At 45.5% G+C, this 19,515-nt stretch overlaps 1 protein-coding gene across 1 annotated transcript in view; it reads right to left on the bottom strand.

The window, feature by feature from the left end:
- Positions 1–19,515, bottom strand: part of DHRSX (dehydrogenase/reductase X-linked) — a 148,833-nt gene that overhangs the window by 95,755 nt on the left and 33,563 nt on the right. The window contains exon 3 of the mRNA XM_078064186.1: positions 17,794–17,862. Within this exon, the coding sequence (XP_077920312.1) occupies positions 17,794–17,862 (69 nt within the window). The remainder of the gene's footprint in view (positions 1–17,793; positions 17,863–19,515) is intronic.

Below are 19,515 nucleotides of genomic sequence, written 5' to 3'. Positions count from 1 at the left end.
GTGCATGAATTAATTCATTCAACCTGGAAGGTGCATGTTATTGATTGTGGATGTGGAGCATTGGAGTGGTGGCAGGTGGCTGGAGTGTGGCATTTTCCCCAAGCTGCTCAGCTCGACGGGGAAGCACTGTCTCTATGTCACCCATGGCTTGGATGGCCAACAGCAACGCTGTCACCTGCAGAGGACAGAACGCTTGGAGAGGTCCTATGGACTCTCTTAGACTTGTCTGGCTTAATGAAAATATTTAGTAACACAATCTCCACTGCTTGGAGAAGTGATCTTGGAGGCCCCTCAACCACAATCCTTGGCCTGTCAGTCTACTGGCATGAAGGCTGGCATCAGCTGCTCAGTGCGGGTGGGGAGGGCGTCAGACCCAGCCAGCTTCCCTAGGCCCCCAAGGAGGAGGACGTGGCAGGGACCGAGGCTCGGATGGACAGGCCACAGAACAGTCTAGAGACAGCTTCCTAGAGCAAGATGTTTCTAATGAAGAGTGGACCTTATGAATTATCCAGGGAAGTGTGTGAATCATGAACCTTACGTGCCATTACAGGGGTCCCATCCCAGCTAGGAGATGTAAGTACTTAAAATGTGGTTAACCGACATAGGCAACGTTTCTTTCCCCGAAGAACACTTCCCACAGGTAGGAGACAGGGAGGTCTGATGGGAGGAATGTGCTTATCAGAATTCACAGAATTCAGACTTGAATAAAATAGGAGGGAGCAGAATGATCCTTGCCCTCGAATCTCTTTACAACCTTCACATCGATCCTTCCCTGGACAGAATGAAGAGAAAATCAAGTCTCTTTACTTATATTTCCTTGGAAGTGTGGTGTCTCTGTGCCTTTCTCCACAGGTAAAAGTGAAATGGCACGCAACCGACTTCACCGAGTAAGGGCTTTCAGAATAAGTGTTTTTGTAAGGTGCAAATTCCAGCCACCGGAAGAAGAGAAGTCGGGTTCAATTGCAGTTCTAATATAACAAAATTGGAAATGATTGAGTAGTTTTTAATGGGATGTTGCCTGGAGAGACTGTATTTTAATCAATGCAAAGCATATCCAGCTTCCATGGTGACCGTGAGGATATCTGACGAATGCTCTATGCAAAAGCAAGGCTGTAAAGTGACCAAGGCAATATTAAGTATGATTTCTTACCGGAAACCTCCATCCCAAGTGACAGAGGTATCAATGAAAATGAATATGAACACGAATTAATTAGTTTCTGGTAGCGTCAGGGGAAAAGACTGTGCTCTCAGTTAGAGTAAAAGTTGCAAAATTTTAGCTCAGGAGAGAAAGCTGAAAATTTAAGGAAATAGAGTGTCCAAGGTCAAATAGACAATGCAGATTAGTTACTTCCAATATTCATTCAGACAATTATCTTGAATTAAATATGATCCCAACACAGGGCATGGAGTGAAGCCACAGAATTAATGAGTCTCTTCTATAGCACAGCAGGAGAAGAATATAGCAGGGGACAGACATGAATGTGAAATTCAGTGCCAGCAGCTAGCTGGGCATCCCTGGGGAGCCCAGTAGAGTCTTTGGGTATCACTTCCCAAATTCTGTGATGTTATATGATAATAGCTGTGCTGAGCAAGAGAGCATCAATCACCATCACCTCCATCACCACCACCATCAACATCATCATGTGACATCATCACCACCATCACCATCACTATCACCACCACTACCCCTATCACCACCAATAACAACATATCACCATCATCACCATCACCAACAGCATCACCATCACTACCACCACCAATACCCCCAACATATCACCATCATCACCATCACTAACATCATACCACCATCACCAACAACCACTATCACCAACCATCACCACCATCACAATCGCCACCATCATGACCATCACCACTACCATCACCACCACCATCATGACCATCATGACCATCACCATCACCATCATCAACACTACCATCACCACCATCATCACCACCACGACCATCAAGGTCATCATCATAGCAGTTGCCCTTCACTGAGAGCCCCCGATGTACAAGATGTTCTCCAACACTTTTTTTTTCTGTTAGCCAGTGTTTTTCATGTGCCTCTGATGTGCCAGGGACCATGTTGTGGGACAGGGACATCAGTGACATAGCTGGACAAACCACAGTATTATGTGTGAGGTGGGTGATAAGGGAGAGGTTACAGGAGCAAGGAGTGAAGGCACCTGACTTTAGGACAGCTCCTTTAGGGTCTTCTGTGGACACTGAGAAGTCTAGGGTGAGTAGGATTTGGATGGTCAGGAAGAGAAGAACAGCCAAGAAGCAGAGGCAACATGTGCACATTTGCAGCCACAGAAAGGAGGCGTGGAAGGTTCTCTGCCCATATGAGTCTACGGAGGTAAGGTAGTAGCATGACTCTGGACTACAGGGTGGGCAGTCCCGACTGGCGAGAACCTTGGAGCTGGGAGGCCAGCGAGGCGGCTGTGTTATGAATCAGGACAGGTATGACCGGGGGTGGGGTAATGGCAGCGACACAGAAACAGAATGGGTGTTTTTGAGAGATGCTGATGAAGTGTTAAGTTACTGACTGAAGATAGAAAGAAAAATGGAGAGGTGGAAGAAACCATCAGGGAAACTCCAGGGTCTCACCTCCAGCTGGGAAGTGATGGCGCCATTGACTGAAGGAAACAGGGAGGAGGAAGAGGTCAAGTTCAGTCCTGAATGTTTTGAGCAGGCAGAGAGCTCCAGCTGGTAGGACTTTTGGAGAAAAATACATCCGTGCAAGCTAGCACCATGATCATGGACACAATACCCAGGGAGAGGTGTGTAGTGTGAGATGCTGGGCTCAAGCGCTGAGGGATGTGGCATAAAAGGGACAGTGAAGAAAGAAGAGGCTGCACAGAAGTGAACCAATTGGTGGCTGAAAAAATCACCACCAGTGATGCAACCGAATCTTTTAAGACACCTGCCTAGAGAACATGGTTGTAGAGTGTTTATCCTAATTCTGTTCACTCAGGTAAGTAGGCTATTCTTGCATTAATTCGCCTCTCCAGCTAGAATGTAAATTCCATGTGGGAAAGAACCCAAACACATCTGATGGTATTAAAAAGTATTTGCCGAGTGCCCGAGAAGCGTCAGCAGTGCCTACACCTTGGGAATGCCTCCACAACCCATCCAAAGGGTCAGAGTGGTTGCTGGTGGTTGTTGATGCTTTAAATGACTAATGGTTCATTGAGCTTATGAGACAACTCACCAGAAGGGCAAGAATGTGGCATATGACCAAAATCCTTCCCCCATAACCACAAACTAATCGATTACAGTCACCCTTACTTCTGGACCATTCTCATCTCATCTCAGCAGGCAGAACCAACCCACCAGCCTTAGGGTTGCAAGGAAATCCATTTGTTATCCATTCAATTCACGCTTCAGATGTAGACAGAGCACCTCCTGCCTCCCAGCTGCTGCTACGAAATTAATTTCTTTAGAGGTTTACCAATTAATGGATATGGAATTATCCCAAATGCTTTACTATTATCTTCTGAAATGTATTACTATTATAGTTTGGTAAGTGAATGAAGATGTATTTGCATCAAGGTGCATTTTTCAACCTGGAAGTCTACTCAGTAGCTAACGTTAAGCTAGATACTCTGTGTCTAGGTTGGTTAGCAGCTTTGGTCTATGACTTTGCTTTGGAAATTGCCCATTTGGGAAGAAAATACATAGAGTTTATTCTATTTAACATATTGAGTAAGCTTGGAGGCTCTAGTCACTTTGAATGGCATAAACCAAGGGCTGGCAGACTTTGGTCATAAGGGGCCAGGGAGTAAATATTTTTGGCTTTGTGGGCTGAACTCTTCAACTCTTGTCCTAGAACAGACAGCCACAGATAATAAGTAAATGAATGAGTACAGCTGTGTATCAATAAAAATTTGTAAAAACAAGTGGAGGGCCAGTTTTAGCCCAGGGTGGTAGTCTACAGACCCTTGGTCTAGATCACCCTTGGAGGTTTACGAAAAGGGTAAAGGAACTCCATCACAGGCAAGAAGACTTTTTGGTGGAGAGCTCTGACATTTGCTATATCAACAGATTGCTGACCTGTTTGTGATTTCCATTTCTCTCTGCATCAGTTTGGGAAAATTCCTTTTTTTTTTTTTTTTTTTTTTTTGGAATGAGACATCCTTTTCTAACTGGTAATCAAAGATATTAGCCCAGAGTCAAGAATAAATTGCTTTTCGTCCAAATTTAAATCACATTTTATTAGATGTTATTTCCTCTTTCTTGTTCCAAGGCATACTTAATTTGTTCTTGTTCTTCTTGCAGGGTGGAGGATGAATAATGGTTTGGTGAATTATTACTCTTTCATTTTTTAAAAGGAAATGATTATTAATCTTGTTTGTGGCTTCTTTGTTCCCACTTGGTGTTTTATTTCTGTACAAATACTTCCATTTCCCTATCCCTCATTTTTACTTCAGTCCCAGGGCACCCAGACACAATTTTTTTCCCCTGATTTCTTACTAATTCAAGAACTTAGAGCTGTATAAATTCTCTCAATGTTTTTTGGTTATATTCTTTAGATGGCAGCATGGAATAGAAATGCCACAGATTCCATTTTTATTGTTTATAAAATATTGTCTTACTGGCTGCGAGTTCTCTGCCTATGTGCTTTAGAAGGGCAGCTTTCAAAAATTAACATGTTTGGGCATGTGGAAATCCCAAGTTTTAATCATTAAAAGTAAATGTGAAAAGGAAGCTCCTCCCACCTCACTGTTGACTGGGGCACCAAGGTTATGAATAAAGGGATATGAAGTGAGAGTAGAACTTACAGAGGAAAGGTGGGGGTGAGGCGGGTCCCCCAACTCAGAAACCTCAGCCAGACCAAAGACGTGCAAAGGGACCAGGATGAGGATGGATTCCTAGAAAAGAATCATCTGGAGAAAATGGTTGCCTGCTCGATACCCCCATTCTCCCCTTGAAGGGAAGGAACCTTCAGGGACCCCCAGAACCTGAATCATGTGACCTGCCAGGGCACCATCCTCAGGTGCCTGGCTTACTCCTGAGGAAGACCCTGGCCATGTGGGGGCAACAAGTCTGTGCACACTATAGGTGAGTGAGTTCTGTGGGATTATTATTGGTCCCATTCAATGGGGCCACCAGGCTGGGAGAGGGACCCCATGGCAAGAAGCTTGTGGTAAAATACACATCCATCTCCAGAACTTTCCATCTTCCCAAACTGAAGCTCTGCCCCCATGAAACAATAACTCCCCATCCCTGTCCCTAGTCCCTGGCACCACCATTTGCTCTGTTTCTATGGATGGGACTCCTCTAGGGACCCCACATACATGGAATCACCCAGAATTTGTCCTTCTGTGTCTGGCTCACGTTACTCAGCACCATGTCCTCAAGGTCCATCCAAGTCATAGCAGGTGCAGAACATCCTTCCTTTTCAAGGCTGCGTCATATTCCATTTTATGCACGGACCACACGCCATTTACCCATCCATCCATCAATGTTATCTTCTTGGGGGCCATCAATCAGCCCAGAGGAGCATCTACAAGTAACTCGTACCTTCTCAGGTACATCTGCCACCCCACCGAGACTCTCAAACATGCCCAGACCCCACCACTGTCACCATCATTCCCTAAGAAAATGAAAATAACACCTGGAAATTTCTAGCAATGGGAAATGAACAGGGCACGGTCTGAGACGTTGCTCTTTTGCGCAAAGGGGGTCAGCTTGCCTTAAGCAAGGAGCACCTTAATGGGGACCTTTCCTCCTTCCCGTTATGGGTGCCTCCCAGGGCATGATCCCCTGCTGGAGGTATATGGGGGCTCCAGACTGTGAGAAACAGAGCAAACAGCCCCCAATTTCTACCTTGCTGCCATTTTAGAAACTACAGCTTTATTAATGGTCCTTAATAGTTTTCAGAACTATAGCAGAATACAGAGGTGTTTGCTGAATAAAGGGAGAGGCTGAAAAGAGCTGGATCTGAGAGCCTGATACACAGCAGAGGAAGGGGCAGTTGATAAAAGTTGTATGGGGTGGGGGGTGTTTGCTGCAGGAGTGGGGCGTCTCTTTCTTGGGGCAAGAGAAGGCCCCGCAAGGATGGGCCCAGCATTGCTTGTCAGACCTGAGTTCTGTGTCACAGAGACCAACACACCAGAAGGCAGCCAGGATAAGGCGCTCTTGCTGAGCTGACAAAGCCACCTTGTGACTGTTTGAACGAAACTCATTATTTCTTATCTGTTAAATAGTGCATACAATAGGCACCGCTAACACCACGCGATAATCTTCTGGGTAATTAACTTGTAAAACAACCCCGTCCTCAGTCCCGCTGACACTGAGACATGTTCCCGACAAGTCCCATTGGCAGAGATGATGATGCCAGATTAGTAACTCAGCTCCGAGCACATGCAAACGCTACCCCGGGGGGCTGAGGCTGTGGAGGGAAGGGGAAGCCCTCCACCCAGGGAAGAAGGTGAGAGACAGAAATAAACTCAGAGCCCAGAAGGAGTTTCTGCGAAACAGGGGTGCATAGCAGATTCTCGATATTTGGATATAAGACACATGTCCAGATATGATGTCACGAAGAATATGCAGTCAAATACCAGGCAGAGATTCACCCCAAAGTGGGATCAGACTTTGACAGTCAAATTAGAGCACCTGCAAACTCTCACTTCTAATCTTACACTCACCAAAAACTGAGGCTAGCCTACCTCCACTCTGACCTAAGCCTGGCTATACCCCCAACCCTGAGCCATACCTCACTTCAAACCTAATCTGATGAAGAGCTTGAGAAAAAAATTAATTCCAACATCAATCCCCAACATCTAAATTCTAAACATACATTAACCCTGAACCTGAACATGACCCTAGCCCTAAAATAACCCTAACCTAACACTACACACTGTTGACTGGGGCACCAAGGTTATAAATAAAGGGATATGAAGTGAGAGTAGAACTTACAGAGGAAAGGTGGGGGTGAGGTGGATCCCCCAACTCTGTCACCTTGTGGCAGACCCAGACCCAACCCATCACCAACCCTAATGTTAACCCTAGACCCTGATCCTAACCATGACCCTGACACTGACCCTGATCCTAACCCTAACTTTAACACTAACCCTAGACCATTACCTTGACCATAGCCCTGACCCTGACCATAATCCAAACCCGAACCCTGATCCTAACCCTAACCTTGACACTAACCCTAGACTCTAACCCTAACCCTGACCATAACCCTGACCCTAAACCTCACTTGGACCCCGACCCTAACCATCCTTCAAGGTAACACAAGAGCTAGATTTTCAAAAAGTGAAAACACCGTGCATGCCCGCTCATCCTCATTTGTGTAACCCCCCTACTGCCTAGCTCTGCATGTGCTTACTCATGAGCATTCAGAATCCTGTGTAGAGGGCAGTTTGTCCTTAATAAAAATATAGATTCAGCGTGAAAACAAAGGAGCTCTCAAGCCATGAAAAGATACGGAGGATTCTTCAATGCATGTTACTAAGGGAAAGAAGCCGGTCTGAAAATACTACATACTCTATGATTCCAGCTCTAGGACATTCTGGAAAAGGCAAAACCATGAAGACCATAAAAAGATCAGTGGTTGCCAGGGGTTCAGTGAGGAGGGATGAGCAGGTACAGCACAGAAGACTTTTAGGGCAATAAAATGACTCTGTATGGCACCATAATGGTGGGTCCATGTCACCGTACATTTGTCCAAATCCAATAGAATGCACAACACCAAGAGAGACCCTAATGTAAACTATGGATTTTCGTTAACAATAACGTGTCCATATTGGTTCATCGATTGTATCCAATGTGCCCTAAAAATGCAAGATGTTAATAATCAGCAAAACTGGGGAGGTGGGAGGCACATGGTTGGGCATTCCCTGTATTTTGTGCTCAATTTTCTATAAGCCTGAAACTCCACAAAAAATTAAAGTCAAATTTTTTTTTTGTAATAACAGTAGATATTCAAACAGGTCTGGCCATAGCTGTCAGGTGAACAATTTTCATGGTGATGCCTTCTACCCACCCCGAAGTACAAAGAAAGAATGTGTGTTACAGGTAAGAGGGCTTTTGGTAACTTGTTTCCCAAAAGGAAGTTTTAAAAATGCATTCTCACCTTTAATCTTACAAGCAGAGTACATATAGAATTTGCTCTGCAGTAGAAGTGTCATTCGGAAAGGTGAGATTCCTATAGACAAGTGCGCCCCGGGAAACCAGAAATAGGAAGCCGACTCTAAGATGGCAAATTTAGGAAATCCTCGCCATCCTGGGGTATCACATCAACCTTTCACTATTTCTCCAGCATCGGACAGGTGAAAACATGACATCAACTGAATACTCAAAACAGGAACACTCAAAGGACGAGTCAGGGCAGGTGTCTGATGGGCAAAGCCCACACCGGGGGTGGTAATGATGTAAGTGACTGAGGGACAAGCATGCCAAGCACTGAAACCCCACAGAAAGCCCTCCCCATCCACACCCAGGGCTTATCAGCATGTTCCAGGCTGTGGAGTGATGACAAGTAAGTTAGGGAAAGAGAAAAAGGCTGAACCAACCCCATGGTGTAACGTGCCAAGTATTTGTAGGTGCGCTCCAGGTTAAGAAGGCTAGCTCAGGGTAGCCAGGCAGAGAGGCATCTCTACCGCGAGCTCCCAAAGCAAGGCATGGTGATATCCACATCTGGGCTCATTTCACCCTTGTCAGTCCTCTTCAGGCCAACACAGCTTCATCAAGTGGCCTAATCATCACCCAGATGAGCAGTTCAGCATGAAAACACACAGCGGGGGACAGCGTGATTGGTGCTGGCATCCTGGACAGCCCCCTGCCAACATCATTCCATGACTGTTCTACTCCTCATTCTGCGTTTCAGAATACATCTCAAGGGGAACATGACAAAGTGTTCAATGATAAAAATCCAAGGGCGTGGAGCATATATAATAATAAAAAATGTGCATTGATAACAAATGAGGCAAATGATTTGGTGTATCTCCACAGTGGAAGAGGAGGTAACCATAAAAATAAGGACTTCTATTTATTAACAGAGAAGGATGTCCCACAAGACAGAATGTGGACAAGCAAGATGTTATAGGCAGAAGGGAAAGCAGGATCTCATCTTGGTTGATGGATATGTACCCAGAACCCAAGCGGCAGCCGGGTCATGCTTCTTCCTCGGGTGATGTTCTGGATTTGAAGGATCCATGCCCTCGTCATGGGTTGTGAAGACCCTAGAGCCCTCCCCAGCTCTTAGGGGCATTTTCAGGGCCCTTGGGGAGTGTGTGGTTCCCTCTGCTGAGTTGCTGCTAATAGGAAGAGGTGGTCACACCACCGTGTCTTTCTTGCTGTCATTTTGCCCCATTAATGGAAGCACGGAATGCTATCTTTGTCCTCATACACACGTGCACTCACAGCACAGACTCTACCTACAAGTCGGGTGTGTGTGTAACAGGTCTTCCCGGGGACAGAATACACTACACTATACAAACCAGTGTTCCTAGAAGACCCTGGCTGAGGGACACTCAACTCAACTTCTGTCTGCTGATTTCTTTCTCTTCCTCTTCCCTGCCGCTCTCCACCTCTCCCCATCCCCAAGAATCCCACTTATTTCTGAGTTCATTCCTGGACACTGAGTTCAGATTCTAATGTCTCCACTTATTAACTGCGTGAAATTGAGCAACTTCCCTAAACTCTTTATGACCCCCACTTTCCTAATTTGGAAAATGCATATAGTGATGATGCCCACTTCAGAGGACAGAACACATGAATCCACACACATAGTGAATTTTTACAACATTACCTGGTCTATCGCAAATATCCAACATGATGCTGGCTGTTTCCCTGATTATGACAACTGCTAACATAAAGGACTTTAGTGGTTTCTTTTGCTCAAACTTTTCATTGTAACCTCACTAGCTTATTAGAGTATGACCACAAATCCTGGTTTGCCAAAGGCAGTTCTCATTTATCCTCCCCCCACCCCAGGATACTTCTCAGATTACAAGGTGCACTGGTGCAGAGCTCAAGCACAAAATAGTAAACAGATGAGCTGAGGAGTCAAAGGTCAGAGTTTGGGGCTGTTGGGGCAGCTAGAATTGATAGTACAATGCCAAAACTGAAAGGTGCACAGGTGTAGAGCTTGAGCAGAATATAATAAATAGATGGGCTAAGAGGACAGTGGTCAAAGTTTGGGGCTGTTAGGGCAGCTGGAATCGACAGGTACAATCCTAAAACTGAAAGGCCATGGGGGGGGTGGGGGGCAGAACACCAAAATGTGAGTAGAAACTCCTGTGGACCCCTTGGCTGAGTACTGAGTTTCAAAGGCTCCAACTTGAGACACCAAGGAGCTCAGAAGCAAACAACAGGTGGAAGGTTGAAAGGTGAGCAGAGAAATTTCAGCTGCTGCCTGGTGTTAGGGAGACAAGATGACATTTGAGTCCTGCCAAGTTGGAAGGACCTGGTGAACATCTTGGACTCTCACCTGAAACCGGAGATGGTCTATCTCTTAGAAGAAAGGACCATGTCTCAAGACTAAGAGCTCCGTCCAAGGCCCAAGGGCAACAGTGAAATAGACTCATGATAACCAGATCTTCAGCTGAGCTTCCACAAGATCTAGGTATCCTGCAAGTCATACCATTGCTTGCTACAAAACTCAACATTCTTCAGAGGAAGATAACAGAATCCAAAGTCTGTATCATGAATCAGTCACAGTGTCTAATAAACAACAACAAAAAAATCACTTCACATGCAAAGAAACATGTAACCTGCTGTCAAGAGGGAAAAAAAATCAATAGAAACAGACTCAGAGATGATGCAGATGTTAGAATTAGCAGAAAAGGACTTTAAAAGAACTAGTACATATTAAAGAGGCTACAAGAACAGATGGGCGCCAAGGAGGAGGATATGAAGAACATCAGAAAAGATAGGTAAACTAAAAATAACCAACTAGAAACCCTAAACCCGAAAAATGCAGTTTGTTTTGCTGCAATCAAAAATCCAATCATGGGATTAAAAGTATAATAGACAGAACTGAAAACACAACTCGGTGAACTTGAGGTAGGTCAATAGAAATTATCCAAACTGAAGCACAGACCAAAATTTTTTAAAGCTGGGATAAAATTCATCTGCTCGATGAACTAAATGCCAAAGAGCACCGCGGTATCTAATATATGTGTAATTGTAGACTCATAAGAACAAGATGGAAAGAACAGACCAGAAAAAGCTTTTTGGAAAAAAATGGCTGAAAATTCTTTAAGTTTTATCACATCCAACTACTCACAGATACAGAAAACCTTTTACACCCAAGCAGGATAAACATAAGGGGGAAAAAGGAACCACACCTATGCATATTCTCAAACTTCTGAAAACAGAAAATAACAGAAAAGATGGGAAAAGACACTTATATTCATGAAATATTGATAATAATTGTAGCTGACTTCTCATCCCAAATGACGAAGGTCCATGTCAGAACACCTTTAATATCCTGGGGGGGGGGGGGTCAGAAGATGTTTTCAACCTGGAATTCTATATCCACGGAAAATATCTTTCAAAAACTGCAGGCAGGGCGCCTGGGTGGCTCAGATGGTTAAACGTCTGCCTTCGGCTCAGGTCATGATCCCAGGGTCCTGGGTTCGAGTCCCGCATCGGGCTCCCTGCTCAGCGGGGAGCCTGCTTCTCCCTCTGCCTCTCTCTCTCTGTCTCTCATGAATAAATAAATAAAATAAAATCTTTAAAAAAAAAAAAAAACTGCAGGCAAAGTAATGACAATTTTAGACACAGGAAAGGTACAGAAATTTGTGATGAGCAGACCCCACGGTTAAAGAAATGCTAATGGAAGTTCATCAGGCAGAAGTGAAATGGCCCCAGACGGAAACCGGAGGGAACGGGTGGGTGAGGGAGGGCATACAGAAAGATTGGGAGTAGAGAGGGATCACCTTATCTGCAAATAAATACTTAGGACCATGCAAATCCCAGAGCTGCTCTTTGGAGAGAGTGCAATGTGGCTCCATGAGAAAAGCCTTTAAGATAAAACCTGCAAATATACGAAATATAAATATTTATCTCCAAGGCCCTACAGTACCTTACCGAGACTCTCCTGGCCATAAAGGTTTACAGCATCTGCTACAAGGGGATCTAATGGATTTCTAACTCGCTAACACGATGGGTTCTGCCTACTTAAAACTACGTATCACAGAGAACGGGTGGTTATTCCTGTGGATCTAACTGACATGTATGAAATATCTTCATATAACACTCCACATTTTATTTTTTAAAAAGCCAACCCTTTCTTACTGTATGCTTCTCTTCTATAGTAACTAAAGTCTACTTCATTTCCCCCAGAGTGAAAAATATTATGGAAGTAATGTTTCTGGAATAATTTGTTGAAACTGTTACATGTGTGAGGTCCCATTACTTAGCTTAGATGCACAGAGCATCTTGAGATGTGTTCAAAGGAACCATCTGAGATGTGCCCAAAGGAAAAGTGAAAATAAAAAAGCCAATGACCTTGCAGGGAGTGAAAATATTCCATAAATTATTGTTGGGGGGGAAGCAGAATGTGGCAGGCAATCTGAGGATGAAAATTCTTCCTTGTGGGATTTTTTTTTAATCCTCTAGGTATTTATAGAGGAGCTAAGGAAACCAGGCAGACAATCGCCCTCTCTCATAGCATTCACCTTGCCAGTGTTTCAAAAGGTTAAAATTAATCGTTGCAGCCTGAGAAATGAAGAGCCTTTTAATGTAAGGAACAAGGTGAGAGCGAGCTATAATAGCCGATTAAATTTTCAGAAAGTGCTGAGCTTCTCCTTCCATGCTTTTAGTAAAGACTCAGTGACCTTCTAAACCTTCTAATTACCCACAGGAAATCAGCTGTCTGTCTGTCTGCCTGGCTGTCATCTAGCTAGGTAGCATGGCTGTTTATTGCCTACCTCGGGACACTAAATTAAAATTGAAAAGTAAAAAAAAAAAAAAGGACTCTAGTTTGAAAAATTCATGTCAATAAGGGCCATTTTATATTAAGTAAGGAAGATTAAGTAGTCTTGAGTATATGCCGGACCTAATTATACATGCAGAATATTGTTCGAACTTCTCTTGGGGATTTCGTTGACTATTGGCCAAGAAACTCCCATCAAGTGCTTCACTGTAGGTACTGGGTGTTGAGAACTCTAGGTCATAAAGAAAAAGGATACACGGTGGAGGGAACAAAGAAATCCATGCAGTCAACATTCACTCAAGTTTTTCCAAATGGACCAAGCTCCAGAAGGATCATTCTGCAAAATCAGAGAGTCTATGAGTAGAAGAAAAACAGTAGGTGTCTATTCATCTCAAGGTAAGCCTACATTCAAGATATGAATCTCTCGGATGACGAAGACTAGTAGATTGCGATCCAGAGACGCTATTACCTATTCCCATAATGAATACCGAGCTGACGTCATAGTATTTTTTGCTTCCATGACTAATTACTTTATAGTCAGTTCGATAATCCAAACATTATAGTTCAAAGATGTATTTCTAAGGTGAAACTATCTCACCAGTAAGTGCACACAACTGACTTTTCCTAGCACAGGAAAAGTTCTCTTTCAACAAAAGCAAACCGGACATAATACCTGAGCAAAAAGCCCATGAATCAAGCAGCTGGCCCTTCTTCCCAATAAAGACGGAGCAAGCTACTGCTGGTGGAACAATGTTAGGAAAGACGGAAACTGGTCAAGAAGATATTTCCGAAGAACACAAAGCAAAGCCTTTTAGAGAAGATTGCAGACTCTGTATTTCCAGTGGGATCACACTGAAGGTTTAGGATTAGGAATAATAATTACGAATTAGGAATTAATGCTATGGTTTTGCGTGAGTCTATGGCGAATGTCCAAAACAGAATTACCTTCTCTAAATCCTTTTAAGAGTATTTAAATTCTCTATTCCCATTTGGGTTCGCTGGGATGCTGTTATGTCTTTCTGCCATTTATTTTTGTGGTGGTGTTGGGTTTTGTACTTTTATTTTCTCTTTCATTTACTTATTTATTTATTTTGGTCCTAGAAGCAAGAGTATTTGCTCCAAACAAGACAGCTTTCTTCAGCAGTTATTACTCAAGAGCAATAAAGATTTTGGCGCCACGGATACATGATGATAAGGTATTCAAACTCTTGTCCCTGGAAAATCTCTCAGTTGAGAAATGAGCCATATCGCCTCGGTTCCTGAAAACACTCATAAATTTATCCTTCTAAGAGCTCAACTAGTTGAAGGTTGGTATGTGGGCATCCTCCTACCCCAACCCAAAGTAGGCTCTCAAGTGACCATGACCTCAAAGGCAGAAAGTACCAGAAAGTAAGAAGGATGAAGCATTCAACTAAGAACTTAGTTTTGTTTTTTTTTTTTTTTTTACTTACATTAAGTCCAGAGAAGAGGTGGAGGTAGGCTGGAGTGAGAAATCATTGTGTTCTTGACAGGAACCTACACTTATGTTGTTAGGATGTGTGTTTGCTTGCTCAAAAAAAAAAAATCTAAAGAATCCACAGAGACACAATTACCCAATGCAGGAATCACAGAAGAGCCATATTCCATGAGTAAGTGTGGCTCCCATGGGCCTCAACCCAAGTTGTGTTGCTGGTGGTGCGTGGGCAAGAATTTCGGAGGCTCCAGTGGGTGCAGGCTGGTCTGGAGAGAAGTGTCTCCATCTGAACTCAGCTCTGGAGAGCATCCTGAGCTAGACTTGCAGTCGCAAGGAGATGTGCCAAGAGGAAGGGGGCCTGCTAACGCACCTGCTGTCCCATGGCACAGGGAGTGGCTCCGGGTGGCCTGTACGGTGTCTCTGGGGGCCCCTGAACCTGGATGCAGGTTCAGCCAAAGCAAAACTCTGTTCTAGGACCACCGCCCCACTGCCCCTACCCGGCCAAGTCCCAGCATCCTGCACCTAACATGCCGGGAAGGGGGCCCTCCACTGACCAACTCTTCCAAAGGCTCTGGCTTCTGATATAAAATTAATACGGTGTTGCTTTCTCGTTTAATTCAATGCACACAAGATTTACTTAAAATGTGTCTGTGTGTGTGTGTGTGTGTGTGTGCATGCACACATCTGGCTCAGACCTCTTTCCCCCCTGCTCATCCTACCAACCCATTCGGTCATAATGGACACAGGAAACTACCATGAATGGGGTCCCCATTTGGAGTACCCATGCTGCACACTTCAGGGCTTGCCCAGCTCGGGTCCAGACACCTCCCTTGCCCCACATGTCAGCTCCCAGGCCAGGCTACGCCCAAGACCCAGTGACCCCCCTCAGGGCCTTAGTCAGTCCTGTTCTAAGGAGAAAGGACAAAGCAGGGCCCACCACCCCCACCAAGGATGCACAACCATGCTTCTTGTACACACAAAGGGTCTGCCCCTTTCATAAATGGAGATGCCCAGAAACAGGGGGCCATGAGGGAGTGCAGCATGCACTGAGACAGGCTGAGTTTCCTGGGACTGCAAGTGTGCACCTGAAGGGTAATCCACCCCAGTGCCTGGATCTCCCAGGTGCTAATTCCATGTGTCTACTTGGTGGCATTTGACAGGAAGGAAGAAACAGGAGCCACCAACAGGGAGCACATCATCAGCTCTGATGAGAGGGGCGTGCCTGCTCTCAGAAGTGAGCGCACCATCCTGTGTGATTAGGAATCATTGCCTTCATTGCCTTGCAGAACCCAAGACCCTTGGCAGCCTCCCCTCCAGCACAGAGGAGCTGACAAAGAGCTGTCCCTTGAACGCACGGGCTTTGCACACCCACACCTGAATCTCAACACACAGCACGGGAGCCAGCATTAGCCGTTTCTAACATTAGAAACAGCTTCTAGAACATTCTTTCCTCTGACAAATCAGGGCTTTTGCTTACAGCTTTGTTAGAACACGTGAAACTCTTAAACTTTATGAACGAACCTTTACTCCCTCCTTGGGTTGTAACCTAAGCAAGTTTTGGCAAACTATTCTTTAAACTACCCTTTTTTAAAAATTTATCCAGAATTTTTCAAAAGTCACAAAGAACACATGATTTGGTGGTTTCCCATGAAACTCCTCTTTGGGTCTGGAAATCAAGGGCTAGTGCATCCATGAGGCTTCAACCAGAGGGAAATGCAGATTCCTGGGCCCTGCTGTCACAGGCTCTGGCTCCGGACAGGGCTGGGAATCTGCATTTGTAACCTGTTCCCTGCGATGCTACAGGGCTGGAACACAACTGTGTTGGAGAACACCATCTCCTTGAGCCACAGTAAACGGGGACAGGGACAAGGATCATCTGTCATGATCATTTCTGTGCAGGGCAGGGGCAGAAGGAATCGGCTCCCATCTGCAACAGATGCCTGGTGTTACACAAAGAGCCGGACTGGCTCTGGGCTATGGGGAAACTCCCCTCCATGTTCTGTCCCAGGATCAAAGGAATCATGCCACAAAGGTCAGAGACAGCTGGGACATACCCCCCGCCATGTGCACAGGGTAGGAAATGGCAAGTTTCACAGCTGCCTTGCACAAGCTAGGTGGGGAAAAAGGGCACCACAGGACAGATGCTAACTAGACTTGCCATCTGTGGCTTTCCTTCTGTCTCCTGACTTTTTAAGAAGAACCACCATTGGGGAGCCTGGGTGGCTCAGCTGGTTGAGCTACCAACTCTTGGTTTTGGCTCAGGTCATGATCTCAGGGTTGTGGGATCAAGCCTCAAGTCAGGCTCCATGATAGTGTAGAGTCTGCTTCTCCCTCTCCCTCTGCTCCTCCCCCTGTTTATTCTCTCTCTCTCTCTCTCTCAAATAATCAAATAAAATCTTAAAAAGAAGAAGAAGGAAGAAGAGGAAGACAGGAAGAAGGAGAAGGAGGAGAAGAAGGAGGAGGAGGAAGGAGAAGAAGGAGGAGGAGGAGGAGAAGGAGGAGGAAGGAGAAGAAAGAGGAGGAGGAAGAAGAGGAAGAGGAGGAAGAAGAGGAAGAGGAGGAAGAAGAGGAAGAGGAGGAGAAGGCGGTGAAGGAGAAGGAGGAAAAGGAGGAGGAGGAGGAGGAGAAGAAGAAGAAGAAGAAGAAGAAGAAGAAGAAGAAGAAGGAAGAAGAAGAAGAAGAAGAAGAAGAAGAAGAAGAAGAAGAAGAAGAAGAAGAAGAAGAAGAAGAAAAAGAAGGAGAAGAAGGAGAAGAAGAAGAACGATCACGATAAATTCAGACAGGAGAAGCCCCAGCATCTGGGACATGCTCAAAGCGCCATCTTGGTTGGATCTAGTCCAAGATAACTGATGTGCATCTTCTTTTCTTAAACATGAGGCCCACGAGTGCTCAGAAAGCACTCAATAGCACTTGCAACTGGGACAGATGTTACAAACAGGTGTCCACTGCTCAGGCCGGACAAGTAGAGAGAGCAAGCACTACAGGATTTGCTACTGAGCAAGGTGGCGCCAGACACATCCGTGTTGGAATTATCTGTAGTCCAGAACCGCCAACCAGTAGATGCACCTGCTGGCAGGTGCATCTAACGGTTCCTGCGTGAAGACATGCCGCCGAGGGCCCCCCAGCCATGGAGATGGACACGTAATGGAAACAAGGTCCTGTTGTCACAGGACATGCAAATCAACTGGCACATTCGAACGCCTCCCCCAGGAGATGCCTACACAGACCAATGCTATCACAGGGACATGCTTGCTCCCGTTCACCACTCTCCGGGGTGGCGGACCAGAAATCCCCAAAAGAAACGCACAAGAGGGAGAGACATCCCCCACCCCCAAGTACCACCTCCACCACTCACGCCCGCAATGCCACATCGGAGTCTGTGGCTCAGCCGCCAACATCAGCTCGGACCAAGGACAAGAGCCGCGTGGCTCGCAAACACTACCTTTGTCATTCAAAGTCTCTTCTTGTATTTGTCTCACAACTTTGTGGGCTTTGCCGGCATTATTTCCAGCTACAAGGAAAAGAAAAGATACAATCAGTGGCAAGGTCATCCAGACATTATTGAGCGCGAGAAAATGTTGTCTTGAGACACAAAACACAACCCCGGAGGGGGCTCTTTACAGCTTGTCATTGAGCCCTGGTGTGGAATGGGGTCACCAGAGAAGTTCTTGCCAACACAACCTATCAATTGATGAAACCTTGCCTTTACTTGGACCGGTGAGAAGGAGACTTTCCCTTTTGATGATTACTGGGGCGTGAGGCATCTAGTGGCACAAAGAACATGGGGTGGGGGTTGGGGAGAGCCAAGGATTGCCTAAGCATAAAAATGGTGGCGGGAAGCTCAGAGCACACACAGAACTTTCTAAGAAACTTTAGTGGATGCCCGCCTACCCCCACCCCACTGGTGGTCAGAGCTACAAAATGATCATGGGCCATTCCCGCTATGTACCTGGGATTTCCCATTCCCTTATCAATGACTCCGTACAAATCCCACAGGTATGACTCCAGGGAAACATGAGCTTAGAAGAATGGCCACGCGTGTTTCATGTGTGAGGGACATCACCCTTAAAATACAGACTATGCAATTTGGGGTTAAGATAGTGAATGAGGTTTCTTTAGTGTCTTACTAGAAGACAGTGCACTGATGTTTGGAGGAAGGCATCTCGTTTTCCAACTGTGTCCCTGAGCACACGGTCCGAATTTTAAGGTGTGCCAAATGGGGCTGCTATCTGGGGGAGAAGCCCAGGACACCCTGTCTTCCCACACACCAGCGCTCACGATAAACTGGACCTCAGGCAGATGTTCAGCTCCTTTGCGGGGTGAGCCAACCCCGAAACTCCTTGCAGGGGTGAGTCATGGGAGCACTTCCACACAAGGGGATTAGACCTGGCATCTGAGGAACACAGGCATGGGCATGAAGCTCCTAGAGCCCCGAGAAGTGACAGGTGGCGTGAGGACACCAGGAGAGACACCTGGTCTGGCAGGACCAGGTTCCAAGGGGCACGGTGGCTCACATCACCCTCCCGCCTGCATCCAGCCCCCACTGGCCAGGTGTTCTCTGGGGTACAACCTCTTGAGATCTCAAGGAAAACATATTACCAAGCAATCCGTTCTGGAGGCATTTCTGCATGCTGTTTTCCTCCATTTTGTTTCATTTTTATATTTGGACTAACACGCAAGGGGCCCTGCTATGGATCCCCTGTGACTGTATCCTACACTCATTACTCTGTGTCATTGACAAGTGCCCCCCCCCCACAAAAACCCTGAAGGAACACCCTTTCCAAAAGCAAAAGGGTTTACAACAAAGAGTTAAGGAAACACAGACAGCAGAAGCAGTGAACGTCGTGAAATCGAAAACGTCTTTGGCTCCAGCTGGAGATGTATCTAAGATAAATATGGCAAAAGACATCTTTAGGGGGTGAATTAAAAGATTATATAATGCACCACCACCTTGAAGGAGTTCAAAGTTGCAGACATCAAGAAAACGCAGCTGTGAAAATATTCACACCTTCAGCTCCCTTGAAGAAAGAGAGTATTACATGGTTGTTAGATTTTTGCTCAGAGAGTCTTCCTGAGTTGCGGGGTGCACAGTCAGGCAGGATGCCAGGAAAGTTATATTCCATCTCTAAATGTTCTAGGCATCAAAGACAACAAAATAAAATTC

This window comes from Halichoerus grypus, chromosome X (assembly GCF_964656455.1).
Source record: "Halichoerus grypus chromosome X, mHalGry1.hap1.1, whole genome shotgun sequence".
Classification (NCBI taxonomy): Eukaryota; Metazoa; Chordata; class Mammalia; order Carnivora; family Phocidae; genus Halichoerus; species Halichoerus grypus.
Note: the sequence above shows the minus strand (reverse complement) of the source record. Positions and strands in the feature narration are given on the sequence as shown.